The 27,763-nt window shown below is 47.3% G+C and overlaps 2 protein-coding genes across 3 annotated transcripts in view; both read right to left on the bottom strand.

Annotated features, from left to right (window-relative positions):
- The window catches only part of LOC149327919 (uncharacterized), a 92,262-nt gene extending 83,744 nt beyond the window's left edge, over positions 1-8,518 (bottom strand). The window contains exons 1-2 of the mRNA XM_089565003.1: positions 8,357-8,518; positions 4,216-5,164 (exon numbers count right to left, since the gene is read on the bottom strand). Of these exons, the coding sequence (XP_089421129.1) occupies positions 4,216-5,164; positions 8,357-8,518 (1,111 nt within the window). The remainder of the gene's footprint in view (positions 1-4,215; positions 5,165-8,356) is intronic.
- Positions 8,519-12,648: 4,130 nt separating this feature from the next.
- LOC149327920 (uncharacterized) overlaps positions 12,649-27,763 on the bottom strand; it is a 77,505-nt gene continuing 62,390 nt past the window's right edge. For both annotated transcript variants that reach the window (XM_089563989.1, XM_089563988.1), the window contains 2 exons: positions 19,972-20,067; positions 12,649-12,868 (listed from right to left, as the gene is read on the bottom strand). In XM_089563989.1, the coding sequence (XP_089420115.1) occupies positions 20,061-20,067 (7 nt within the window). In that variant the 3' untranslated portion in view covers positions 12,649-12,868; positions 19,972-20,060. The remainder of the gene's footprint in view (positions 12,869-19,971; positions 20,068-27,763) is intronic.

Below are 27,763 nucleotides of genomic sequence, written 5' to 3' on the forward strand. Positions count from 1 at the left end.
GCAAGTTTGTATAAATAGAGCTGTTCAAGATAAAAAATCCCATATTTCTTGAAAAAAGGCCTTGTGCTCTCATTATAATTTAAGCTTTCCAGAGCCCTAATGGCTTTCTTTTGCATGATTGTTAACGTTTGCAAGTTACCTCTAGTTGTTTTCCCCCAAATCAAAAGGCAGTAAGTTAAGTGGGATTGGATGATTGCATAATATGTATTTAATCTGTACCTAGTTGGAATCAGGTTCTTCACCCTCCATAATGCTCCAACTACTTTCGACATTTTTAATTTCAAATGATTTACATGTTCATTCCAGCTCAGAAACTCTTCAAAGTGGACACCGAGGAATTAAATGGTTTTTGTTTGCTGCAAACTTTCAGTGTGGAAGGTGAGATTAATTTCGTAGTCAATAGGTGTGTTTCTTGCTCTGAATAGGATATATTTTGTTTTCTTGATGTTTAACTGCAAATCATTGCTAATAAGCCAGTTCGATAAGTTACATAGCCAAGTGTTGGCTGCTTCTTCTATTTCTTTCAATTTTGATCCGGAAAAAAAAGCATTTGTATCATCTGCAAACAAGAGTATACAAGAGAGAGGAGTATACAAGAGAGAGGAAGGAACCCAGAGCTAGACCAAAGAGTCAGGAAGATAAGTGGGAAGTAGTGCAGAGGGATCACGGGTGCTTTTCTGCTGCTGCTGGGAGTGTGAAGTGAAATACCGGGCAAGCTGGCGGCATTCTTCGGCATAAGTGGCGGCTTGAGAAAGAGTCGTAAATTCAGAAGCATCAGGGCGGTAAGGGAGAATGGTGTCCATTGTGCAAGAAGGCTCACGGCCGTAGAGGAAAAAGTATGGAGAGAATCCGGTGGTGGCTTGAGTACCGGAGTTATAAGCATAGGTGACGAAAGGTAGAACGCGGTCCCAGTTGCAGTGATCGGAAGCCACATACATGGCCAGCATGTCGCCAAGAGTGCGGTTAAAACGCTCAACCAGGCCATTTGTCTGCGGATGGTAGGCAGAGGTGGTGCGGTGAACGATGTTGCATTCCCGAAGGAGAGCTTCGACAACTTCAGACAGAAAGGCTGGACCTCTATCACTCAGCAACTATTTGGGAACACCATGGCGAAGAACGATGCGATGGAGGATGAAGGATGCAATGTCGTGGGCTGTACCAGATGGCAAAGGTGATGTTTCGGCATACCGGGTAAGATGATCGATGGCGACGATGATCCAGCGGTTGCCGGCTGATGTGCTGGGAAGAGGGCCGTAGAGGTCGATGCCAACACGCTCGAAGGGCTGCGCTGGGCAAGGCAGCGGTTGCAAAGGAGCGGCGGGTTGGCGAGGTGGTTTTTTTCGGCGCTGGCATGCGGGGCACGACTGAACGAACTTGCGCACATAACGGTACATCCCGCGCCAGTAGTACCGATGTCGTAGGCGGGTGAAGGTCTTCAAGAAGCCGGCATGAGCACACTGGGGATCATCGTGGTAGGAAGAACCAATGAAGGAGCGCAGATGGGTCGGAATGACAAGCAGCCACTTGCGACCATCCGGAAGGTAGTTCCGACGGTAAAGAAGCTCGTCTCTGATGGCGAAATGGTGGGACTGACGACGCAGAGCACGGGAAGGAGGTCGAGGCGATTGGCCAGATAAGAAATCCAAGAGGCAAGCGATCCATGGGTCTTTGCGTTGCACGGTAGCCATATCAGCGGGCTCAAACGTCAAAGAATACAGGGCGCAGATAGAAGACGCTGCCTCAGACGGCAGAGGGGAACGTGAGAGGGCATCAGCATCCGCATGTTTACGGCCGGAACGATAGACCACGCGGATGTCGTACTCTTGAAGCCGCAGAGCCCAGCGCGCCAGTCGACCAGAGGGATCTTTCAAAGACGACAACCAGCAGAGGGTGTGGTGATCGGTGACACCGTCAAAAGGGCGCCCGTACAAGTAAGGGCGGAATTTGACTATCGCCCACATAATGGCTAAACACTCCTTCTTAGTGACAGAATAGTTCGCTTCAGCTTTTGTGAGTGTCCGGCTAGCGTAAGCGACAACATATTCGTCAAAGCCAGGCTTGCGCTGCGCGAGGACTGCACCGAGGCCGACGCCGCTGGCATCGGTGTGGAGTTCCGTCGGAGAACGAGGGTCGAAATGGAGCAGAATTGGCGGAGTGGTCAAGAGGCGACGGAGTGTCGTAAAGGCTTCATCACAGGCTGGCGACCAGGCCGAAAGGTCGTGGCCGGAAAGGAGCTTGGTCAGAGGGTCGATGATAGTGGCGAAGTTGCGGACAAAGCGGCGGAAATAGGAGCAGAGGCCCACGAAGCTGCGGAGGTCTTTTACAGAAGTCGGTTTCGGAAATTCTGCTACAGCTCGCAACTTTGCCGGGTCCGGAAGAACGCCATCCTTGGACACGACATGTCCGAGAATGGTGAGCTGCCGAGCTCCGAAGCGGCACTTTTTTAAATTGAGTTGGAGGCCAGCGTCGGCCAGGCAGAGAAGAACGGTCTCAAGGCGCTGTAGGTGAGACGAAAAATCCGGCAAAAATATCACAACGTCATCTAAGTAACAAAGGCATGTGTGCCACTTAAGCCCGCGGAGTAGGTTGTCCATCATGCGCTCGAATGTGGCGGGGGCATTGCAGAGGCCGAAGGGCATGACATTAAATTCATAGAGCCCGTCAGGTGTGACGAATGCAGTTTTTGGGCGATCGGCCTCTGCCATCGGCACCTGCCAGTAACCGGAGCGCAAGTCCAATGAAGAGAAGAACTCAGCGCCCTGCAGGCAGTCGAGGGCGTCGTCGATACGAGGGAGAGGGTAAACATCCTTGCGTGTAATCTTGTTCAGACGACGGTAGTCAACGCAGAACCGGATGGAACCGTCTTTTTTCCTGACAAGGCCCACTGGCGATGCCCACGGGCTTTGCGACGGCTGTATCACGTGGCGCTTGAGCATGTCGGTAACCTGTTCGTCAATGATGCGGCGCTCAGCGGCTGACACGCGGCACGGACGTTGGCGCAAATGGGCATGTGTGCCAGTGTCAATAGAGTGGGTAACGGTGGTTGCGCGGCCCAATGATGTTTGCTGGTAGTCAAACGAAGCTGCAAAACGGTGCAGGACGGCGACAAGTTGGGCCCTTTGGGTAGGCGTCAGGGCGGCGTCGACGGAGCGGTGAAAAACATCGAGAGGAGACGGATTGGCGATGGAAACAGGCGTAATGGCGCTGACGTGAAAGTCGGCCGAGCTATCGACGAGGGGGTACGCTGAGGCGGGATCTAGCACGGCAACACTACCAAGTGATTGGCCACGGAGCAAAGTGGTAGGGCAGGAGAACGGGTTAGATACATAAATAGCGCTGGAGCCACGAATAATTGTCAGCACGGCATGAGGCAGCAAAACAGATTTCTGGTCAGCGCATCGTAAAGAGGGCGTATATGCGACAGTTGCGTCGGAGAGAGCAGCACAAGAAAGAGGCACGAGCACTGAAGAAAAGGGCGGAACGTCAGTGTCCTGTGAAACGATCACAGTAGCGGCAGCAGCGTCGGGCACGTCCAAGGGAGCGTCAGTGAAGGGCGATAACTCAAGCTGAGCACGGGCGCAGTCAATTACAGCATGATGAGTGGAAAGGAAGTCCCAACCAAGGATGACGTCGTGAGATGAGCGGGCGAGGACGATGAACTCTATTGTGTAGGGGACGTTCTCGATAAGCAGGCGGGCGGTGCAGGCGGCTAATGGTCGAATGTCCTGAGCGCTGGCGGTTCGGAGAGAAACGGCGGGAAGAGGCGTCGTCACTTTTTTGAGTCTGCGACATAGTGTGTGGCTAAGAACAGAAACGGCTGCGCCCGTGTCAACAAGTGCTTCGACGGCGACTCCCTCAACGAACACGGTGATAATGTTGACTGGCACGGATACAGGGCTTGAGCGAGTCGCTGGCGGCGCAGTTCTTGCCTCCGGAACTGCGGCCGTTAGTTTTCCGCTTGCGGAGCGGGTGGGCGGCGGAGCATCGGAGAGCGGGAACGTCGGCCAGGGGACGGCGAGCGGTGAGAGCGGAAACGGTAGCTAGACGAAGACGGATCGGGAGGCGGCTCATGTGACACAGGCGAGGAGGTCGGGGATAGATCGTAAGTCGGCTCACGCCTATAAATATACGGTCGATAGTCGCGACTGCGGCACAAGCGAGCCACGTGGCCAGCTACTCCGCAGGCGTAGCAAATAGGGCGGTTGTCTTGCGTACGCCAGGGGTTGAGAGGCTGCGGCTGTGGTCTTGGGCGGGCAACCGGACGATAAGCGGTTGGTGCAGGTCGCTGGGGCTCCAACAGGTGATGGGGAGGCCCGTAGGCAGGAGCAGCAGGCGAAGGCCGCGGTCGCGCAACAGCATCCGCGTAGGTTAATGGAGCCGTGATCAGTGGCTGCTGAGGAGGTGGAGGAGGAGAGGGCAGTACCTCGGCGACCTGCTCCTGTATGACTCGCTGGATGTTGGGAGTGAGCGGCGGCGCAGGAGTAGGTGGGCTGGTCGACAAGCACAGCTGGCGGGCGACTTCTTCACGGACGTACTGCTGAATGTGCTGGAGGAGCGACTGTTGGTCCAGAGCACCGTCCCGGGGAAGAGCCAAGCTGGAAATATTTGCCTCTTGAAAGCCGGCTCGGCGGGTCGAAAGGCGCTGTTTGCGCAGCTCATCGAAGCTTTGGCAATGGCTTATCACGTCGGAGACAGACTGGGGATTCTTCGCGACGAGCATCTGAAAGGCGTCATCATCAATCCCTTTCAGAATATTTCGGATCTTGTCTGCCTCACTCATGGAAGCGTTGATGCGTTTGCAGAGATCGACTACATCTTCGATGTAGCTGGTAAAGTTTTCGCCGCTCTGTTGTGCCCGACTGCGCAAGCGTTGCTCGGCACGAAGCTTACGCACAGCGGGACGGCCGAAGACCTCCGTGAGGCTGGTTTTCAGATCCGCCCAGCTGGAGATGTCCGCTTCGTGGTTGCGGAACCACAGGATGGCAACGTCGCTTAAATAAAATATAACGTTGGGAAGCTTGACGCTGTCGTCCCACTTGTTATACGCGCTTACGCGTTCATAGGAGGCCAACCAATCCTCCACATCGGTGTCATCCGTGCCGCTGAAGATCGTGGGGTCGCGCTGACGGACGGCACCAGAACAGGTGACAGCAGGGCCAGCAGGCTGGGCAGGTTGGGCCGGGGGGTCGGGTGCTGTCTGTTCTCACCATCGAGATACGCCACCATGCCCAGGCTTCCAGGCTCTACCACGGTGCCCGACCCCCCGGCCCAACCTACCCAGCACCTCCACCAAGTGTAGTGTAGGACGTCTACGAAGGCGCTGCGTCGCGAACGGCTAGCGGTACGTCTCAGCTCAGTCCAGAGGCAGCGATCAGTCCCAGCGGCAGCGATCAGCGCACACGCTCGAGCATCGGCGCCGTTGTCTTCGTCCTCTTCTTCCTCACGCCAGCCGCCCAAGGTTCGGGAGCCGAAGGCCTGTCTTACAATATATATATATATATATATATATATATATATATACACATTCATTTCTTTATTCCAGTTTTTCGCGCAACACAAAAAAGTGAGGACGGCGAGAAAAAAGCAGTGTTCCACCACTGCTTGACAAGCCTCGCCGCCCCTGAATGTTGGCAGAAGCACATGATGCACGAAAAAAAAGTACATAGACATTTACTGACGCATGAGCACTGAGGGGTAAAAAATTGAAACAACTCTCGGTACAAAATAACTCTGCATGACAGCAACATATACACGAACATGTCACATATTGATAATACCAGTTGCTACTGTACAAATAGAGACTACATTCTTATACTATTACAAACAGCATTTCAAGCATGGTGCTTTCCAGAAAAAAAAAATAAAGCTTTAGTTAGCAGTGCTGTTAGATATGCAGGTTGCGAATAGAAGACAGTGACATGGTACTAAGTTCATTCGACAAAGGTGTGTTTAGAAGCCGAGGCAAGATAGACCCGAGCATCATGAAACCATAGTTGGTTCTGACTTGTGAGATTGCATACGAGCCACGGCTTCTAATGGGATAAGACGAGTGGCGAGGTGTAAGTGTGACAAGATTAAAAACGTAGGTGTCATCTTTAGATATTGTTCTTTATAAAAGCTTGCAAACCTGTAATAAAACAAGTGTCTCACAGACACAATCCTGTTCTCGCGGAAAATTGGCGTGATTGGTGAATCATAAGGTAAATTGGCAACAGCACGAAGCATTCTTTTTTGGAGAACAGAAAGTTTGTTAATATTCGTCACAGTCGTATTTCCCCACACAATAAAACTGTAACTTAAGATGAATAAAAAAACGCGTAATACAGATTCATCCTGACCTGCAAGGGTAAACCATTTTTAAGCCGATAGACAATTCCAACAGATATATATATATATATATATATATATATATATATATATATATATATATATATATATATATATATATATATATATATATATATATATATATATATATATATGACAGAAGCAAACAGCCACAGAAACCAAGGGGCACAGGGGATTTTTTTAATTTATTTATTTAACTTGTGTTGATCAATTTAGAATATTACTGACTATGTTATCGCTATATATACATAGCGAAGTATACTCGAAGATTGCTTTCTTAGACACTTGTGCAGTCTCTAGACGTGCCTTAATTTACTACTAAGGGTTGAACAGTCATTGCGTACCATCGTACCCAGATCCTGACTTCAGGAAAGCTCGCGCCCGTGTTATGGACCTTCATGATTTTGTTTTACCAGGCAATTTAAATGAGCCATGTTTGGGCGCTGAATTGTGAGAACAGCATTTGAAAACAGGAGCTCGCGGACGTTGGCCAAAGCGTGGTCGTGGGGCGTCAACGTCAAAGCCACGAAGACCGACATGTCATTACGGGCAGTGGCGAAGAATATGGCCGGCTTCACCACAACAGAAGACCAGCGGGCGGTTGTCTGAATCCTCCAGGTGTTGCATTTCCTGAGGCTTGGGCGACGTTCGCAGTCTGGGTCGGCAGGGGCAGGATGAGGGGCGGCGTTCGGGAACAGCTGGTACACATCGAAAAGGGCGTATGTGTCCGTGGGGCTGAGGACTGCGTACTGCAGCAGCGTAGGTCAAGGCTAGAGCTTCAGCTGGAGGGATCGGTGACGGAGAGCCAAGCGCATGCTGCACTTCTTTGCGCACAACTTCCTCTGGGGTCGTTGCCTGAGGCTTGTTAGAAGATGGTAACATGCGACACCGCTCTTCCTGTACAATTTAGAAGATGAGATCCCCAGGTTGCCTCTAAGTGGTGCGCCATCCGAGAGGGCATTCTTGGTCATTTGGAGCTGTCCAGGAAAATGGCGGGCTCGTGATTCCAAGCTGTTCTCAATGGCGGCTGCTTCCTTGATGGAAAAGTGCCTCTTTAGCACCACGCATCAAAAGCTCCACCTTCTTCTCCTCCGCCATGTAAGAAACGGCACGTCGAAACATGCGCGTCTTGTCTTCTACGTACGCGGTCACTGCCTCATTCCGGTGATGGATGCGTGATTATTGAAACAGCTAGCTCTTTCTTTTCTCATGATGCTTGTGAATGCCTTCGGGAACATCCGCTTAAATGATTTCCACGTCGCCAGAGAAGCTTCGTGGTTTTCGAACGAAATTCTGGCTGGTCCTCCAAGGGCGAACGAAACGTGGCTTCGTTCTGGTCATCCAAAGTGTTGAATACGGCGACACGGTCAAACTGTTACAGTCATTTCTCAGCATCATCGGACGGTGAACCGTTGAACGTGGGTGGCAGTCGGGGCTGGTGCAAAATAATGTGGGCTAGAGTCGTAGCCATGGTAGACGTGGGTAATTGAGGAGTCCTTCCTTCTTTGCTCGCATTTGGTCCGGCAGTAGTCCGTATTGAGGTGAACGCCTCTGGAGACGTCGGCTGCTTTGCACTTTGTATGGAACAACGTAGGAGCAGCTCCGCCTGGATATGATGAATAGAGATAAGTCTGGTCGCTTCTTGGATCACAAACAAAGTGGGAAAGCGACTCGCCGGCAGCTCTGAAAAATGACAACACTTCAACGTTTTGCGGCACTGTTTGAACCGGAAACAAAAACAATAAATTGAGGCTGCTTTGGCTCCCGCGCCGGACATGAAGCATCGCCGGATTGTTGAAGCTTTGGAACTGTATGGCACTCTTCAGTCATGGAGAGTCAGTACCCAGCGCTGTTCAGTCAGTGGAGCACGAAAAGTGGCGCTGCTATCGGATAGAGCATATGAAAACGGCAAACCGCGAGATGTCTACCACGCTGAAAAATTGGGCTTCATCTTCCAGCATTCCTCAAACCTATAGTGTATTTGGATTTCAGGCCTTGGTAATCATACCGGACAGGCCTCCACCGTGTGTTCTTTGCAGCAGAGTTGGACACGTCCGGCGGCCGTGCCGTGCGCCGCGATGCACCCGGTGTCGTCGCTTTGATTAGACAGGTTACGCCAGGGCTCCTGGTCCAAAGAAGACGATGTAGCCTCAGAGCACATCATGGACATTTCGGATGTTGTGGACGCTTTCGGAGAGCTCAATACTGAGGTTCCACGAGACACAGTGTACATTAACAACTAACAAAAGGTCAAGCCGTCACCTACTCAACCTCTCGACCCCAACCCACCGGACTCTAGGCGGCTTCAGCATGGCGCACCTTATCTTGAGCTGGCTAAACAGCCGCGTTCTACGGCGGAAGTATCAACATCTGCCTGGAGGCTGCTAAGGAGCCCGCGGATGTGCGTCCAGACTGCTCCATCGATGGTGTGCCGCTGGGGTGTATTCCCCCGTGTCTAGTGTCCACCAGACGCGTCTGCAAAGAGCTGCCGGTCGGCCTTCCAGCTGCGTGTGACGTGGCGCTCCAGACGTTATAGGCGGAAGCCTCAGACACTTCAGATATCTCCATGGGCAGGAGCGCACCTGTGAAGCGTCCCGCGGATGAGGAGCTCGGTGTCAGAGGAGATCCGAGTAAGGTATCGGTGGTGGAGGACAAAGGAAGGTTGGCTTGCTCATACTATTGGTCATGCTATGTATTGCTCATACTAAGATACATCGAGAACGCGAGGAACACTAAAGATACAGTAGGACAAATAAACAGAAATAATTAAATAAAACACCTACGGTTTCAAAATCTGTCTATATTGCTAGTACTAGATCTATGGCACGAGCTGACCGATGGCGCTAAGAGCTCTTTATATGCTGGCGCGCAACGTTCGTTTATCACTTTCCGCCAAGGAAGGCGCGCACATGCACAAAGCGTCCCTAGTACAACTGCTCTGTCATCCTTACGCCGAGGCACACGTCTCCTGTGGTCAGGATAGGAGAGAAGCTTCCAGAAAGTTTCCAGAAGTTTCCATTTCTCTGTGACGCGCCACCGGAGCGCAAGAGGCAAGTGCAGAGGGCGTCGCTCATCGCCCGGGAGGTTATACTCTCTTTCTCTCGGTAATGGAGGATTGTTTCTTCAAGCTTCTGGAATCGTCTCCGGCGTAGGCAGCGAAATTTCTTTCGGTCCGCGCGGGCTGTCATAATGTAAGCTGAGTTTTGTGACACTGCCCCAACTTAAAAGAATACTGCAGAATAATTTTTTGTGCCAATAAAATCGCGCGCATGCATATGGTCACAAACTCAAATGAAAAATGCGAAGATGCATACATCCCTACTAAGAGGCCCATGCACAAAACACTTGAAAATTGTCAAAATATACTTCGGAACATGCCACAGTTTGGCAACAGAGGATCACAGTACTATAAACACGAAGCAGAAAAATGCAAGGCATGCTTTCTCTCATTCTTCTGATTAGGCCTACACAGTCCAAGCATTCTTTCCACTCTCAGGCCTTCTGGCAAAGTTAAAATTGCTTTTCGCAAGCTACTCTAGTTTTACCGGATGTCACAAACTCTGCTGTTTTCCGTCTTTATATTCAGACTTCCCTTTCGCACTTTGTTCTCATTCCGTTTTCTACTCGCTCTTCTGTGTCGGCTCCTGCTTGGACTTCGACTCTTTCTATTTTGTTTTTCTCTTACCTTTACACAACGCCGGTCCTTTTCGATTTCCCCTGCATGGAGGGTGGTCAGTTCGTTTTCCTTTCTTTTTCGCTACCTCCAAGCTCTCAATATAGGCGCGCGCAGTCCGTTGTCACTTGCATAATCTGTTTTCAGTCCGTTTCTGGGATTTTAAGGTTAAATCTTTTTTTCCTTCCAATACCTTCTTCCCTTTCTTTTCTAGGACCTTTTCTCTTAATCGGTACCAAAAGCACGGCTTATCCTTAATTTCCGACTCCTTCTCCTCACACCTACTGGCCTCTGTTTCTCGATTACTTAATTCAAATCTCCACTTTCAGGGCAATCGCTTCAAGGCTTTCCCTCTGGGTGCTTCAATTTTTGCACTGCTCTGTCAGCTTTCTCAGAGGCCAGATGTCCGCAGCTTCCTAATCGAGAGAAGCTTCCTCTCTTTTTATTAGAGTTCATTTGTAATGGTTCCCAGTATTTCGGTTACAGTGTTCAGCTTGGCTACAGCTCCTTCGGAACTTTCACATTCCACGTAAATTGACCATTGTTTCTCCAAGACATCATAGTAATTCGCAGTTTCGTAGCAAATTGAGTTTTGAATTCTAGCTACCGTTCCGTCTTCTTCCTTCGTATTCAGGCGACTTTCTGAACGTAGACACAGAATTACCCATTAATTTGGCATTCTCTCCACTGCTTAATATCTCGACAGCAGGTACTTACATTCTCATTTCCCTGGGGAAGCGTAGCTGTGGTCATGTCTTCACTTTCTGTAGCTGCAGTTGCTGGAATGAGCTGTCCCACAATCAAAATCTGAACTGCAACCACTTATTACAACCACTTCGATGGTTTATAAAGTATCAGCCTCGTCACTCTTCCAAGTGGTATTTCCTAGGATATTCTCCCTAGGCTCACTGATATTGCTCAAACACCGATCTTCAGCAAGCTTCTTCGGAAGAATTTATTTCTCTTGTTAAACCCTTTCAGCCTTCCTTTTGCTGAGTCTCTCTCTTCCTCTCTTAGGTGAAAGTTTTTCTCCTTCTTGTTGTCAAGTTTTCCATTCTCGCTCAGTTGTTTCCTTTGCCATTCGCTCTCGGCTTTTCTCGTTTCCTCTGTCTCTATGAGAGGCTTCTCGGGCCCTCTGTGCCTTTCCTTGGACGTCTATATATTATTGGTCGCCTCACTGAAGAATATCGGCTGTATTGAGACCCGTCGTAAGGCTTCTCTATTACCTTCTTGAGCTTCTTTCCTAGCTTGAAATCACGAAGTGCAGCGGCATAACTGAGATTGGCGAGCCTACTCTAAACCCATCAGCGCGCCATCTCATTATACCAGTATACTGCTAGCACTCATTTACGACCATTCGTAAACACTGTGCGACTTTTTAACTTTTCTCTGCTCTCATATGCACCACACGCCTTCGTCGCAGACGCCAGAATTGTCACTGTTCCACACAACGGTTGCGCGCACACCCATACACCATAAAGAATGTGAGGATAGCTGGCCCGGCCTCTCAGGATATGTCTTAGACTCAGCGTGGCAAGCTCGGCCAGAATCCAGCCACCAAGTGAAATTGAGGAGGTCGTTTGGTTCACAGCTTTCTCCTGTCGGAAGCAAAAGAATGGGTAGGAGTAGAAAGTGTACGAACAAAAAAAAACATCATATAGCGAAAAAAGAATTCAAGGGGTTAAATTAGCGCTCATAATATCACATCCATAGGGCTCTTCAATCAATGCAATATATAAAATGTGTCACCAGACAGAGGCTACAGTACCACGAAAGGTCTCGCCGCAACGGTGCACTAATACAATTCGTTCACTGGGCACCGCGACAGTCCGACTACCGGAGAATCACGATAGTGCCGACCTGAAGACTGTTGCGCGTTGCGTCGGAGTTCGTGGTTCGGTGTTTTATGTTCACCAGGGAGTCAAGCATTAGCCCTGTTTTGCAGCTAGATCTGCGGCATGGCCAGAGTGATGGCCCTAAATGACCTGCATATATAGGGAGTCCCACAGTCTGTCACTTACAGCTAAGACAGGCTTGCACATACAAATAGCGGCCACACTACAACCTCTCATCTTTCCACCGAGACACGCGTCGGCATTGGTCAGCCAAGGAGAGAGAATATCAGAAAGTTCCAGTCGCTCTTCCATGACCCGGTGCCACCGTGTGCGAGCGATGTGTGGAAAGTATCACTCAGCGGGCTTAAGATCCCACGCTCCTCGTCAGTAATGGGGGACCCGTAATTTCTTCAAGCTTCTTGAATTGTCTGCGGCGTACGCAGGCGAGAGTTCTTTTTCGCCGTGGCGGCTTTCCAGACGTGCACCAATTTTTTTTTTTGTACACTCATTCCGAAAGACCAAAAATGGAGTGGGCCGAAGACACTAGCTTAGGGAACTGCGGAAGTGGCCGCAAGATAAAGAGTTCAAACGATTAACGTACACTTACTGATAGCGATGGTTTAAGCAGGCGGTTAGCCCGGCAACCAGGAAACTGAGTAGTTCAAGTTCCTTTAATTGGAAGATTAATTTCTCATGTGGTTCATTAAAAAAGCTTTATTCATGTGTAAAATATAGAATGAATTTATCCCATTGTATTCACTACAGATGAACAAAGAAAGAATAGCTGTTCTTGCAGGACAAATGAGGCAGAATATTTTGCACTATACGAGCGCTAACATTTTTCCGAGTGCCATCACCGCTAAGCTGTCATTTTCTGCCTACGAACAGTAGTCAACGTCCTTCTCCTCAATCTTTTTCCCGTCAGTGCAATTATGCTGAAACTTCGACTGGCAGTCGGTGCTCAAAGTGGCAAAAGTGTTGCTCTTGCCCCAAACCATACATGTGTTTTCTCCTGAAACAAGACAAAAACATATATTATGATATAAGCGCGTGAAACAACTTGGTGAAATAGTTCGTTATTGTTTACTATTATTGACTTCATTATAATCAGGTACACAAGTGTTCTTTAGCTTTAAGAGGGCGTTGAGAGAGAGCTTTAAGCGTTTGGCGGAAAAATCGCTAGAAGCAGGTGAAGTTAAGATATATTTGTCCTTAGCAAAAACTTGAATGTCGCAAAGCCACCCTGAGAACAGGAATTTCGACTGATCTGAGTGAAAGTGTATGTCCGATACCAGATACTATACATATAGCCATAACAATAATATTTTCGCTGCAAGTGGCATAACCCCCTTACCCTAGCCCACGCGTATTTTGCCTTGAGCTGAAACTATTTATCTATTATATGAAGCAGACATACCAATCCACGTAAAATGATCGCGATGCTTTTTGCGCAGACCCTGACAGGTGCTTTATGCATTCTTTAATTCAATAGACACATCATGGATTATGTTTTTTCGGCTTCAGACAGTCGGGCCTACGTAGGATGCAGTCTTACACGCTACTAAAAGGAGTAAGCACGTAAAATAAACTAAATTTTATCTCAAGTTGTGTCAGGAACAGTAAAAGAAGTTCAGAGGTTCCTATCACTTCTGACATCGCCGGTCAACAGCATCACTCGCGTTTAGAGAGGACTATTGACCTTGGTCTTGGAGATTAGCCTACTTTCGGTGAAAGAATAGTAAACCGTTCCTTGCTTCCAAATGTTTAGAGGAAGTACCTGTAGAATGCGTGCAAGTGAAAATACGGAATAATATATATTCTCTCAAAAAAAGGATTAAGAGAACAAGGTATTCTCAGAAAGGAACAATATGTCGCGCTATTCTTTATCGCTGCTTGTTTTGCCTAGATTTGTTTTAAATGAAGCACGATGGAGAGAATAGAAAAGAGCCCAGGGTTTGGTTAACTCTATCGACACTGCACAGATAGAAATTATGCTTGAGACGTTAGCTAGGCGCTCACGGAACCATCAGTTGCCTAGGTCTGCGAAGGCCTTAAATAATAAGATTCTCTGCTGAAATAGTAGATTCAGTATAACATGCTGATTCAATATCTCCCTAAATTGGTTCGGCTTATTTGCCCAGCACATCCCTCCACGCGTGTCATCTTGTTTTTCTCGTTCCTGCAGAAGTTCATCTTCAATAACCTGGTGGAGAGCTATGCGATAAAGAGCGGCCAAGATTTTATGTGCAGCTAGCTCGCTGAGTATGCTATGGTTTCATGTCCGAAAATTGTCCCCGCACAAAAATTCAGAGCGGCCGAAGCAGCGTGCTATTTAAAACCAATGCGGCTCTAACAGCAAGCTTGACGTCTGATTAAACGCGATGTCATACCTTCAGCAAGGCGGCCGCAATTAATTCCAAAGCAGCTCTCACACAGCGCTGGAGGCGAGCTGTTATGATATTTGAAAAGATCTGCCGAGAACTGAAGTACGACAAATAGGGCTCTTCTTTAGGGCGCATTTTGAGCCGTTCAGCCGCGCAGACTGGTCGCACTGCGTGCTCGACCTGAGCGTTTCTTGGAAAGTCGCAAGAGGCAGAGGAGCTTTTGTGGACGCAAGTAAAAGCGTTGGAACTAGCACAGTATTGCGACGGTGAGCGCTTGTCAAAGTGTGCGTAGCTCGAACTATGCTGCTGTGGCATAGAGTGCAATCGAGATTTCTCGAAAAGACACCACATTGGGCGCAAGCTGTATGTTTTGTGCATTGCCTGATCACCTGCTCCTCATTGGTGCAAAAATGGCCGCGGTCATCGGCAGCAGCGGCTGCACCTAGCGAATTATGGTGAAGAGGAGAAGAATGGCAGCCAGCATAGCAATGTGCGTTGAAAACTGCGCAGTTTACAAAGTCGCCGAGTGTAGGTTTGCGAATGAAAATCACGGAATCAAGGTGTAGCATAATTCTATCAACTAAAAGATGATGGCAGCAGTGTGTGGTATTATTGAGATGTGCTTGGTGTTCAAGTTCTGTGCGCTTCGCAAGTCTGAGGGATGGTAGTGCGCATTACCGCTCTAGCCGCCTTCGGCTCTTGAGGAACCGCTACGATAAGCAGTTCTTCTAATGGTGTCCACACAGCTGGCCCAGACACCCATCGCTACTTTTAATGCTTTACGTGCATGTTCAGTAGGGAGCTCTTTCTGCTAGAAAGTGAACTCATTGTCCGAACTTGTTTCCGTAGCTCCACGCACCGTAGCAGAGGCCAGCTATTCTACCCTTTTGATGTGTCACAAAAGTGTCGTCGTCGACGTATCAGGCGCTCGAATCAACCGGAAATTGTGCAGTCTAGTAGGCCTGTTTCGCTGACGTTTGCTTCTCGTGCTCAAGGAAAAGTTATAGATGCAGGCTAAGTGATTGCCGGGTCGAGCATTGTCACTGTTGGTCTGCACGCTGTACTTTATTACTTCGTCAATATTTTTCTGTTTCTGCTACAAAACGAAGATCTTCCTACCATAATTGGTGATGTGGACGGTTTGTACTCTATTTCACTAGACCAACAAATAGTTTACGCTTCCTCTCTGTCAGAAGCAAAAATTTTCATAAATTGTTGCACGCTCTGTGTGATCTTTTGTGGCTTCAAACCTTTGTGTTCTCCATACAAAACTTCCTCAGTATTTATGGTAAGCTCTCAAGGATTACGCCATCTAACTCCTCATGACCACCCTTTTCTCCTTTCGCGGTTGACCTGGGCCTTCATGTGCATAGTGTTTGCTGAACGGCAGTTTATACATCTTGCCGTATGCGTCGCTTGTGCTTTTCGCCGGCATTTTTATTGATCAGTAACCGCAAATAGTGAGCAGGAGCTCGCCGTGCAAAGGAAAGTGCCACCACCATTCAACATTTGCTTTTGCTTGAAACAAACAACAGGATATACACATTATATGAGACACCTACGAGATTCTCCACAGCAGCGGAAGATACACAAAATAGGCATCGATACAATTAAGCTCACAATCGATTTTGAAAATGCCAGATGACCATATTCGCCACCGCAATGCTTCATCCGTGCTCGCGATAGATAGAATCCTTTCATGGAACACTTATCGAAAATGCTTTTATGGCTATCGGTTTGCGTGATCCGGAGAAGCTAGCATTTAATAGGACGTGACAGATGATGAAGAACTGCCAGGTTTGAAAGACATGTTTCTTAGAAGTCAGGTATAGACCCACGTCGCTCAAGCATAAAAAAGTATCGAGATGACGACAGTAGAATCATTTATAGGAGAGAATGTCGTCGATTGAAAGAGTATGCTGGCCAACTGAGCCTCCACCTCGTTGTCGGCATTGTCCTCTTCGTTGCCAGAACCGCTGCAGAGCCTTTTAATGGCGGCGGACGCCGTTTGCTGTCGATATGCCACTTGCCTACGACGTGCGCTTTGTTCCAACGACCGAAAAAAATAACCCCATCGCTGGCTCACGAGTTAATCGTCGATAGGACTGAGCGGAGAAATTGGCACCATACGAGCACTCTTTTTCAGCCCCCGCCAGTTAGTACAGAAATCTGTTACGTTAAATCTGCTACGTTGTTTTCTCCTCTCTACACGCAGAACCTGTGGATTGAACTTCTCAGCAAAAGCGCGATGGAGCATGCTTCTCTCTTATGAGTCGCGGATGCGTAACTCGGCCACCGAGCCTTGGTACGGCCGCTGGCGGTAAAATGTTTAAGCAAGATAGCCAATAATATATGGAGCAGCTGCCGCGCGGTTACAGAGGCTTGTTGGCAGAGGGAGGGGGCTCAGCTGTCCTCGAATGCAGCGGCATGCTGAGTTCCCTAAAGGAGCTTGCTGATGGCGGCCACGCATTGGGGCAAAATGCATTCTTCCGGGCTAGTTGGTGCGATCCCATCTCAGAGGACCAGCGTGACCCCTGGGACGAGGGAGACATATAACTCATCGCCGATTCATATTTTATGTGCCTCTGTCATCCCAACTTTAACTCTGGCCTTCTCAAAGGCTAAAAATGGCCCGGAGAGGTATACTGGATGAATTCGAACGAAGACGCAAAATCATGGACCTGCTGCATAGAACTGAAATAAAGTACGCCGTTAATAGCGTCAGTAAGATTAAGCACGTGGACAGAGACAAGAAAATGAACTCAAGAGGCGCACAGGAACCTTTAATTGCTTGAAATGAAAAGATCGCCTATAATCTGCAAGTAACATACAGTGAAAGGAAGGCTTTGATTTACTAGGTTTCATAGCTGTAACGCTCATTGCTATGACTACAGTGAGGCTGCGCGGGGCATTGCGGAGCTCTAAGCAATGCGAACACCAATGACATGAATTTACCGTATTTGTAAATGACACAACGAAGGGGTACCCTTTTTGTTTCACGTAAGGTTTTTGCGTCATTCGGTCGGCAAAAAAAATGGTGTCACTGATACAGCTGTTGCGTTCTCTGTCCATAGATAGAAAGCAATGATATTCCTTATTTCCCTACGGGCTTTCTATTCAATAGGTTAAAAGTGGAGACTATTTGGTGATCCATTACATATAAATACGAGCGCAAAGCAGCAAGGAACGCGACGAGGAACGACGACACACAAGCGCTGACTTCCAACTGACGTTTAATGGGGGAAAATTGTGCTTTAATACTGATTTCTAAACAACAAAAAGAAAATAACCTTGCTTGTCACTTATTAAAGAAAAGCAACTCCGCATCTGAAAGAGCGATTGAGGGCGCGCTAACAAAATTATCTTCCAGCCCGGCTATCTCAGCAGCCTCCTTGACCTCCCGCACTGTCTGGTCCGAGTGCCTGCTAATTACCGAACAGCTGGCTAAGTCCGGAGTGCACTGCTCTTCTTTCCCTGTAGTTCGATCTTTGATGATGCATTTTCGCCGGTGCAGCGCCAGATTGCCTGCACGTGTCTCGAATGTCCTGTACCGATGTTCTTTCAGCCACTCATTCAGGCAACGACCCGTCTGGCTGACGTAAACCTTGCCGCATGAAAGGGGAATGGAGTACACCACGCCCTCCACACAATCGAGGAAGGGAGCGAAGAACGGGCTCGAAGAACCGTTGCAGCAACGAATAGTGGTAGTTTTGCCGTATATACACAATATGTCACACCGCATCAAGATTGATCGGCATAGTGAGGTTAACATCGTCTTTTCGGCCCCTATGAAATTAGGCATTCTGTGCGCACGTGTTAACAAGGGAGATGGCGAGCGTAGGCGGTGTAGCATGGCACATCAGAACCCCTTCGTTGACTGAGTGGAGGGTGTGGCGTACTCCATTCCCCTTTCATGCGGCAAGATTTACGTCGGCCAGACGGGTCGTTGCCTGAATGAGCGGCTGAAAGAACATCGGTACAGGACATTCGAGACAGGTACAGGCAATCTGTCGCTGCACTGGCGAAAATGCATCACCAAAGACCGAACTACAGAGAAAGAAGAGCAGGGCACTCCGGAATTAGCCAGCTGTTCGGTAATCAGCAGGCACTCGGACCAGATACTGCGGGAGATGAAGGAGACTGCTGTGATATGAAAGATAATTGTGTTAGCGCGCCTTCAATCGCTCTGTCAGATTCGGAGTTGCTCTTCTTGAAGAAGTTACAAAGTTATTTTCCTTTTGTTGTTTAAATCAGTATTTAAGCACAATTTTCACCCATTAAACGTCAGTTGGAAGTCAGCGCTTGTGTGCCCTCGTTCTTCGTCGTGTGTCTTGCTGGTCCGCGCTAGTATGTATATGTTATGTTTCTACTCAACCCTTCTTTTCTGTTATTTTAAAATCGTGCCCTTCAGACTTGAAAAATTCCAACGTTAGCTAGAGCCTTCGACCACGATAGCATTCGCTTTCTGTATCGTATCGTAAATAATTTTTTTGTGTGCTCCGTCGATAGTTAACTGTAGAAACGCTCTTTCGGACGACATGGGTTCTTGCCTATTTTCTCCTAAAATAAAAACCCCTTTACGGCTCCAGCAGCATCATGTCTACGCTATACTTTTATCACATGTGTGACAGGAAGGAAAATAGATTATTTGTAAAGAGCGGTGAGAATATCGATATAAAATAATAGCTATACCACTCACCATATAGAGACCCTAATGGTGGGCGAAAACGTGATTTTCTATCATGAATGGATATGGACGGCTCTATCTTCTGATTTATTCTGACCGAACCATAACATTTCACCAACCAGAATATGTTAATACACTTCTAAATGCGAAACAAAAAACGCTGTTTGCTGTGAAATTCATGATAACTTATCTCAGCTCCTTCGAACGTGCAAGTGGCATTGGCAGAATTACGTGCATATGACTCCAAAACTATGCGCTCTGGACATCTATTTTAACCTTTAATATTTTGAACACTTCGCTATGAACGAGTTCTGAAGCATAGTGTCCGCCTCCCCCAGTTCTTTCCCACCGCAATGTTCCACAGGCCGACAATCCGAACTGCGCAGTGCTCTAGCAGGCACTAGCGTGGACGGCTACAGGACAGTTTAAGATCGTCTAAGTACAACAGTACTTTATTCGCAAGCATATTTAAAATCAACCTTAAGCTCAACAATTTTGCATCCCACTCCTTACGTTTTTTACTCGCCAATTCTCTTCTCGGCTTCTATCTGCTTTACATTTCAGAGTTTATCCCTTTATCTTTGCAGACGCCATTGCTTCTAAAGATTATGCAAAGCGTTAAGACACCTCCCGGGCACTAATATTTTTGTGTATTTAACCTTTTACCTGTAATTTTAATCATTCACCCGCCGTGGTACCTCAGCGCTTTAGCGTTCGGCTGCTCTTATCAAGGATGAGGGTTCGGTTCTGGCCGCGGCGGCCGTATTGTGATAGAGGAGAAATTCCGAATGCTCGCTGCGGTGTGCGATGTCAGTGCATGGTAACAAACCCCAGATGCTCTAAATTTTTTCACAGCTCGCAACTACATCGTCTCTATGCTCATCTATTAGTCAGAGACGCTAAATCTCAAAATTTATATTTATTTTTTCGCGAAATAAATGCGCATAACCTGTGGGTAGCGGTACTGGCGGGAAAATATTAAATGCTACGACAATGGTAATTTAGTAACATATCGCAGCACGTGACTTTTCGCTGCACACTCACCATTTTGGCCGGCTTTCCATATAATAACGCAGTCATTACGTGGTGACTCTACAGAGAAATTCCCCATGTAATTCGTGCCAGCATTAGGCTTAACGTCTGCAAAGTGACAAAAAGAAAAAATGCACAGTTAGACACAGGATGTGATAAAACAAATTTACATTACCACAACTGGTGTTGCGTTTCTCTTTTCAGTTGATTTCAATACTTCCCCTTAGTTAGCTTTCCCCGTGACCTTCTAAGCGGTGGAGGTGGCTACGTTAGAAGTGCGTGCGTGCAGGCGCCTGAAGGGGGAAGGTGGTTGGGTGGGTAAAGGATGGAGTTAGGTCAGTCTGGGAGTGAATGTTTTGGAAGAATGGCTGCTGTAGGCTTTTTATAGGAGATGCATATTTATAGGTGGATGTTCGGATGTGCGCGCACCAGAGGATGCCGGAAGAAAGCAGCTTCTCGGCCAGGAAATAGCCCGGAATCTCGCTGATTACCGCAGAATGACAGACGGACGCACTGGCCGAAAAGTAATGCACTGAGGCGGATAAAATAATGAAAACAGAATGTTTTCAAACTCATGCCTTTAGGTATAGCGAGCTTAGACAGAGATAAAAAGTCAGAGAGATACACGGACGAAGGCCTTTTCCTGATGCATAACTTAGAGCCAACGCAGTAAAATACAACGCGAGCTTTTTTTCACTCCCGACGCCACTTTTCTAGTGCGCGAACCGTAATAGACCAGAGTGGCACTTCAAAGCTTCTAGCAGAAACATTACCATTCTCGTAGGAGCGGCGCAAATGTAAAAAAGGGTGTCGCAGTTACTGCTAGAACCCAGAGAAAATTATCTGGCGCCACCGAACGGCTGCTTCCCTACAGACCACGCGGTTCCGGCCACCTATGAGCATCGTGAGCAATGAATAAGTAACAATTCTTATGGTCAGTAGCTTGGGAATAAAGTCACTTCTTGCTACATGTTCTGCGCGTAGACATTACTATTCCGGAAATAGGAATACGCTGCTAGCCTTCTTTTATGCACAGTAGGAGCGCAGTGTCCAACATGTCCTACAGTGCCTCTCTGGAACAACAAAACCTCCTCCGTACCAAGCAGAGGAAGGCACTCCTAGCTGCTATGTCTTCTTTAGGATGATACAAATGACAATACCGTGCCTCTCTTTGACACGAGCACGGTGTAAGAATAATTTAGGTGCTGACACTCGCCGCTCCCCGTAGAGAGAAGGCGCGGGCAGATTGTGTTCGCAGATGACCTTGAGTCAGCAGTAGTTTTCGCCGCAAGAGAACAGATGGCGCTGTAGTATGGGAGCCCAGGGGCCCGCGCTGCCCGCTCGCGTGCGTTCGGAAATTTCCTGAAACTCGTGTGTGTTTGTGTGAAGGCTTCTCCGGGTTCTCGAAAATTGTTTGGTTGTGCCTATGAGTCCTGTGAGTGCATTGTTCGGCTGATTGGTATTCTGCTGGGATTCACTCAACGTATACCATGCCGCGGCATGTGACGCCGAGTGCAATTAGTTGCGCTCAGGCTTGCTGCGCTTCAAAATGGGCAAGAAGTGCTTTGTACCGAATTGCAAGTCGGGGTATCTGACATGTACGGAGCGTGTGTCGCTTTTGAAGGCTCCGCGTGAACCCGAACGTTTAGAAAAGTGGTGACGGGCGATTCCGAAAGCAGACAGAGTTTTGCAGCCTACCGACCACGTGTGCTCGAAGCATTTCCCGAATGAAGTGATCTCTGCAACATATCACGCGGAATACAAGGGGAATGTCCTACTACACGCACAAAAAAAAACCGGTGCTCTCACCCGACGCTGTGCCTAGCATTTTCCCGAACTGCCCAGGATACTTGACTGCGTAGCAAAAAACGAGAAAACCTCCGCGGAAACGGCAGGCTCTGCCGCCGACTTCTCAGAAGCCTAAGAAACAAGGACAGCCAGAAGCGTCGAATGCTTCTGAAGAGCTACACCTGGCCGTTGAAAATACACCAAGTTTATTGCTGGTTTACATAACGAGGTCAGGACATTGTGATGCCGAATCAGCAGACGCGCCTTGTAAGAGGCCACGCTTGGATTTCAGCAGCGTCGCGCCCCCTCCACGTGAAGAAGAGGACACTTTTCAACACGATACTGACACTGAGTGGCACATGCACTGCCGACGCACCTAGTCACACAGCTGAAAAGGTAATTTCCTGTTTTAAATTCAGGTGGCATTCCTCCAGGCGCCTCACCTAAGCTCACTAGGCGCAACAAATCATGATATTGTTCTACCATAACTACTGAGCGGAAATTATCGTAAATACGATTTGGTTGCCGCAGCCGTGTTTTCTTCCCTTCAATATATTTATTTGATTATAATTAATTAGCCAGGATCTCATTGGACATCTAATAGCACAGTGTTCTTCTAGTAATCACATAAGCTTTGCTCTCTATTAGGTGGCATCCGGAAAGTGAACATTCATTTATTTAATTTCAGCGCCGGCGTTCAGGCGTTAAAAAAGAGGTTGGTAACAGGAAAATTTTAGATTAATAAGACATAACAAAATGGCACGAAACATATAACACCAACTTGTTTAAGAGAAGAAATGACATAATATAGATGACGTAAACGAAACTTTGGCTTAGTTGGGACGGCAGAAAGATTCCTGATTCTATCATTTCTTTTCATTCAGCAACAAGTTTCTTCCTCATCTGAAAAAACTACGGAGTAAGAGAGAAGTCATGGACCAACGCAAGAGCAGCGACCCACCGAGTCCCTATTCCTCCAGGACGGAGGACAGCAAATGACAATTTCCGCTCTGTCATGCTGTGCTTCCAGCCTTAAACTCCCAAGTGAAGCCTGGGCAGACCAGGTTTCTGACAGATTTGGGGATAAATCTGTTGTTTTCAGTGAGCTAGAATTGCCGAAAGAGAGTAACCAGGCGCCTTTTCATAGAAAAGCACTAGAAATAACCACATCACATAATGACTCCTTGTCAGTGAAATGTTTTGTTTATGGCCGTATTGTTAACGTACAGACCATAAGTTCTGGTTTGCCCATGAATTCCCTAGCTGATATAGAGTGTGCAGTGCGGGTCTTTCATGAAATGCATGTGTGTGCAGGTGGTCCCAGTGGTGAAATGTACAATAATATACGCCCCCAGTGCGCATATATTGACAAATGTGGAACCTGGCGGCACACCAGTTGCCTACTAGTGACAGAGAGTACAAGTTGCAATGCATGTGGTAAGTTAAAAGATGTACTTCGTATTCATGCTGCACGAAAGAAAAAGAATTCTCAACTGAAACATATTCGCATTCCGGCCAATCCATCGAAAAAAACACGCATTGAAATGTTGCGGCGCGCCAGGACTGCCTGCTACAAGTCAAAAGTGCGGCTTCAAAAACAAAAACATAATCTTGAACAAGAATTGGCTAACTCAAATTGGCTAACAGCGACTGTTCAGTCGCTCGATAGCAGCAGGTATTGAATTTTACAGAAACCGTGGTGTGCGCAGTCTGGGAGACACTGAAGCCACGCAAGAATTCACATTGTTTCTTAATAATCTTTTCGATGCCTTGAACCGGCTGTTTCCTCATGAAGGTGTCACAAAGCAGGGGTCTGACCTAGGCATTCTGTCATGTGGGGTAGAATGGTTGGATAACTGGGAAAAAGAGCTGCAGACTGGAAATATCGCGAAAGATATGTTCCTGACAAAAAGCACCTCTGAAGGGCTCCGAGTTACCTTGAGATCATCTAGAGAGCTTTGTGAGATTCTTTTGCATCAGTACGAGTTCAGATACGTTCTTACAAATAAAATGAACCAAGATCCGATCGAAAGATTCTTTGGCAAGATAAGACTTGCTGGAAGCCAGAATGACCATCCTTCAATGCCAGCGTTTTTGCAACTGTACAATACAATGTCCATTTACAGCCTTCTGAGGCCTCCCAAGTTTGGGAATTGCTGCGTGGTCGATGAGAAGCCATTACTAGACGCATCAGACTTCAAAACCCTGATCGAACTAGGCAGTGTAAGGAACTCTTCGCCTGGCTTCATTGATCAGCTAAAAGAAAAGCTTGATAAACTGATTCTTGTTGAGGACTGGGAATGTGAGGATGTTATCACAGTAAACGGAAAGGATACAGCGCAAGTCGTTGACTGCATACTTTACTATGTGGTTGGATTCTTGAGCCGAAAGTTGATGAAAGCCACCACCTGCGATTGTTGCCGGTCTGCTTTTATCATTCCGGAAAACAGCTCTGCTGAAGCATCCCTGACCAACACAAAGAGCAGGGGTGCACTGTTGCACCCCAACGTGAATCTCTTTGAGCTGTTGAGAATAGCTGAGGAGCACTTTGCAAAAAATGCCAACAGTCAGTCTGCATACTGGGAAACGGTGGAGCATGTGCTTGACACAAAGACCTTGACTTTTCCATGTGCTCAGCACAAAGAAGAGGTCATTGCACAAATTCTACACTATTTCTTAACCATGAGAATGAGGCAGCACTGCAAAGCTGCAACCATGAACTTGAAAAAACAAGCTCAAGAGAAAAAAAAGCTTGCAAAACTTTGTTCATCCTGAATCTTGTTGCCAAGTTTACAGAATGTACTAATTTTGTTAGATTTTTTGTGAATGTATGTTTTAAACAGTTTGTGCCATGTAATGTATAGTTTTGTGACAGAATAAAGTGTATGTTCGGCCCCCCTTTCAGCATACCATTCCTAATATTCTACACAAATGTAAGAGCACTGTACACACCACCAGACCTACTTCAGGTCGGACATTTTTTTTTATAATATAAGAGCGCGCATTGTTCTCTTGAAATGACAGAGTAGGATATAAAAATTATGCCCATTCATGGGCAACTAGCACAAGATATACTGCTTTGAGAGTTGCGATGGATTTAACCGTGTGACATGCCCTTCATCAAGCTGTACTGCACACAGCTTGGTGTACTGGCGCAAAGTATAACCGCCATCGGATTAACACTGAGCAGAAGTCTACGTAGGGGTCGCGTGTCGAGCGAAGTTTGTGACCAAGTACATGTGTAAGCTAGAGGTGCAATGGTTCAAGGTGCTTTGAGGACATTTATTTTGTAAAGAGGAAGATGAGCAGCGGCGGCAGCCGCACCGCCAGCGCACAGCGCGAGATTGCTGGGTTGACGACCGAAGCTCGCAACGGCATTTTGGCTAGCTGTCCTTAGGCTATTTCCCCGAAAATCCTGCTACAATTTCTTTATTTTTGCTTTAATTAGCTAACATTGGCGGGCACAACTAGAAAATACGATTGATATACTGGCTTCAACGTATGCTAGTCATCAGAGCTATTACAAAAACGCCGTCGAGAAATCAGTTCCACATTCATTTAGATAATCAGTCTTGTTACTGCAGAATCCCGGTGTATTCATGCCTGTGCATACTTTTCTATATACCCCGATATCGAGCGCGACAAACGAGCAACGCTTCGATAACCTACGCAGAGCGAATCCGAGAGCCTCCGCCTACTAGCGCCACCTGTCGCCGCGAAACGGAAACAGCGCCGGCGGCGAACACAACCAGGACGGTGCGCCGGCCGCAGTGTCATCACCTAAATTATTCTTACACCGTGGACACGAGCCGTAACTGGAGGTCGTTGCAGGCGACTATCGCAAGTGGACACATCATTATCGCTTTATTGAGAACTTCTGCCAATTTCTAAGTGAGGCTTGTTTATACTCCTAACTTTCTCTCCCTTTCTCATTATGCCCAATACCAAACATCTCGAATAAGAAAAAATCAGTGCGAAAATGCATTCTCCTGTTCAGAACTTCACCAGCCTTTAATCATCATGGTGGCTTTTATCATACTATATTCGACACCCAGACATATTTTAGCTGCTCTATGCTCTCGAGAATGTTTCAAATACTGGAAAACTAACCAACGAAGGTTGTTTTTAAAAATATTTCTATTAATGTAATTTCTAAATATTTGTTTCGGCGAAACACCCATTTAGTTCCCAATGAGCGGCAGCAAAAATGATGTTTTTAGTTAACACTGTACCGAAAGCATAGCCAAAGTATAAACCCCCTTGCATCTCTAAAAATCAAACAAGGTTTACACAAAAATAAATGCCAATGTTTTGCAACGTTAGACACTACTTGATTTCTCAATCTAGGCGGATAATCTATATTTCTTGTTATCTATGAAGGTTTCTGTTTGTATTCAATAAACTAAACGATTGCAAAAGCGAAGCAAGTATATTTAACAAGCTGGAAGGAGTCAGCTTATAATTTTAGCTGGGTATGTATCACGCTTTGCGTTTTTTAGGCAGTGCCAGTAGAGGGGCGCCAAATATTTCGAAGCATTTTTGAATAAAATCCGGTCTGCTCCAATTAAAACCTTGCGATACAGGTAAAGAACCGCGTACGCATCTGGAAATTTCTGTTTAGTACTGCTCATGCCGCAAAAAACGTAAAAAAGAAAGTGAACTCGCACGCGTGCGAAAGCTACACATAACAATACCAAAGCGCAGCTGAGCTACAAATATGGCAGATTGTAACTCTCCTGGACATTGCCTTCTGGCGTTTGTAGTATTACCAACCTTCTTTTATTTTGTCTTGAAACATAGTTTTTTCCAGTCTTTGCTCCTCTAGCAATCCTAACTTTATCCGTGCACAAAAGTGATTATTGAAAGATTCTATGCGTAATTCTTTCGTATATATCTTGTCTTCATATATAAAAATGCATGAACAATTTGCATTGCCATGACCTGAATTAAAGTTAATGCTACCGGTGTCTGTTCTGTCCTTAGCACATTTTTTTACACATAGAATCAAATATAAACGTGTTTCCTGATCTGCTTTAAGGTACCCATTAGAACAGAACATTTACTTTTTAGATATTTTGCTGTCTGTACCTGCTGTTAAAATTTTCACCAAAACGTTGCCTCATATTTAAGGTCAAGAAAGGTACCTCCATATTAAAACCATTTTAAGCGCATCACCCACGTTGCGAAATATCCATTGTGAAGGCAAAGAATTGACTACGCTGCATCCTTACTACAACGTACCGAAGCTGCACGCCAACTCGCATGGCATCGAATTCAGCGCCAACAGGGCCAGGGCACGCAACGCTACAACATACGAGGTGCCATGCTGGATATTCCCCGGGTGATCTTGTCTGGGTTTGGTTCCCAAACGACGATGCGGACTGAGTGAGAAGCTCTTTCCTCGCTTTTTTGGTCCCTATTAAACTGCGCGATGCCTTGGAGCTCTGAATTATGAAGTCGTCTCTCACGACACTCCAAAATCTTGTAGCTTAAAGGGAAACAGCGCAAACAGAGGACAAAGAAGAGACGTACAACAGAGACGCTGTTCTTCTCTTTGTCCTGTGTTTGCGCTGTTCCCTTTTAGGCATGCTAAACCAACTAGCCTGCCTCAACACCACCGTAATTTTTACGCCACCACCGCCCCGAGGTTTTCAACGTGGTTCGCCTGGAGCCACACTCGCATGGACACCCTAACAATTCTCGAGACGCCCTACTTTCATTTCAGCGTCGGGTCAACGCTACCAGAGGAGGGGCTAATGATGCTAGCGCTCGTGTAGATGAACGCGCCAATCAAGAAAAGAAAATGGGCTGTTGTTTAGCTCCAGTTAAACCTGGAGGATTGCGAAAGCAACATCTGCGCGTAGTCATATATTGTTGAGTGAGCTACATTGCAGAGTCTCGCCGTGTCGCGTTCTTTTGCACGACCATGCTGCACATGCGCGAGCAGGAAGTGACGTCACTACGGACAGGTGGCCTGCCGGCGGCCCCAGCACGCTAGTTGTGCGCCCTTATTGCT

The sequence above is a fragment of the Amblyomma mixtum genome, chromosome 10 (assembly GCF_055824585.1).
Source record: "Amblyomma mixtum isolate Tamu chromosome 10, ASM5582458v1, whole genome shotgun sequence".
In the NCBI taxonomy this organism is placed as follows: domain Eukaryota; kingdom Metazoa; phylum Arthropoda; class Arachnida; order Ixodida; family Ixodidae; genus Amblyomma; species Amblyomma mixtum.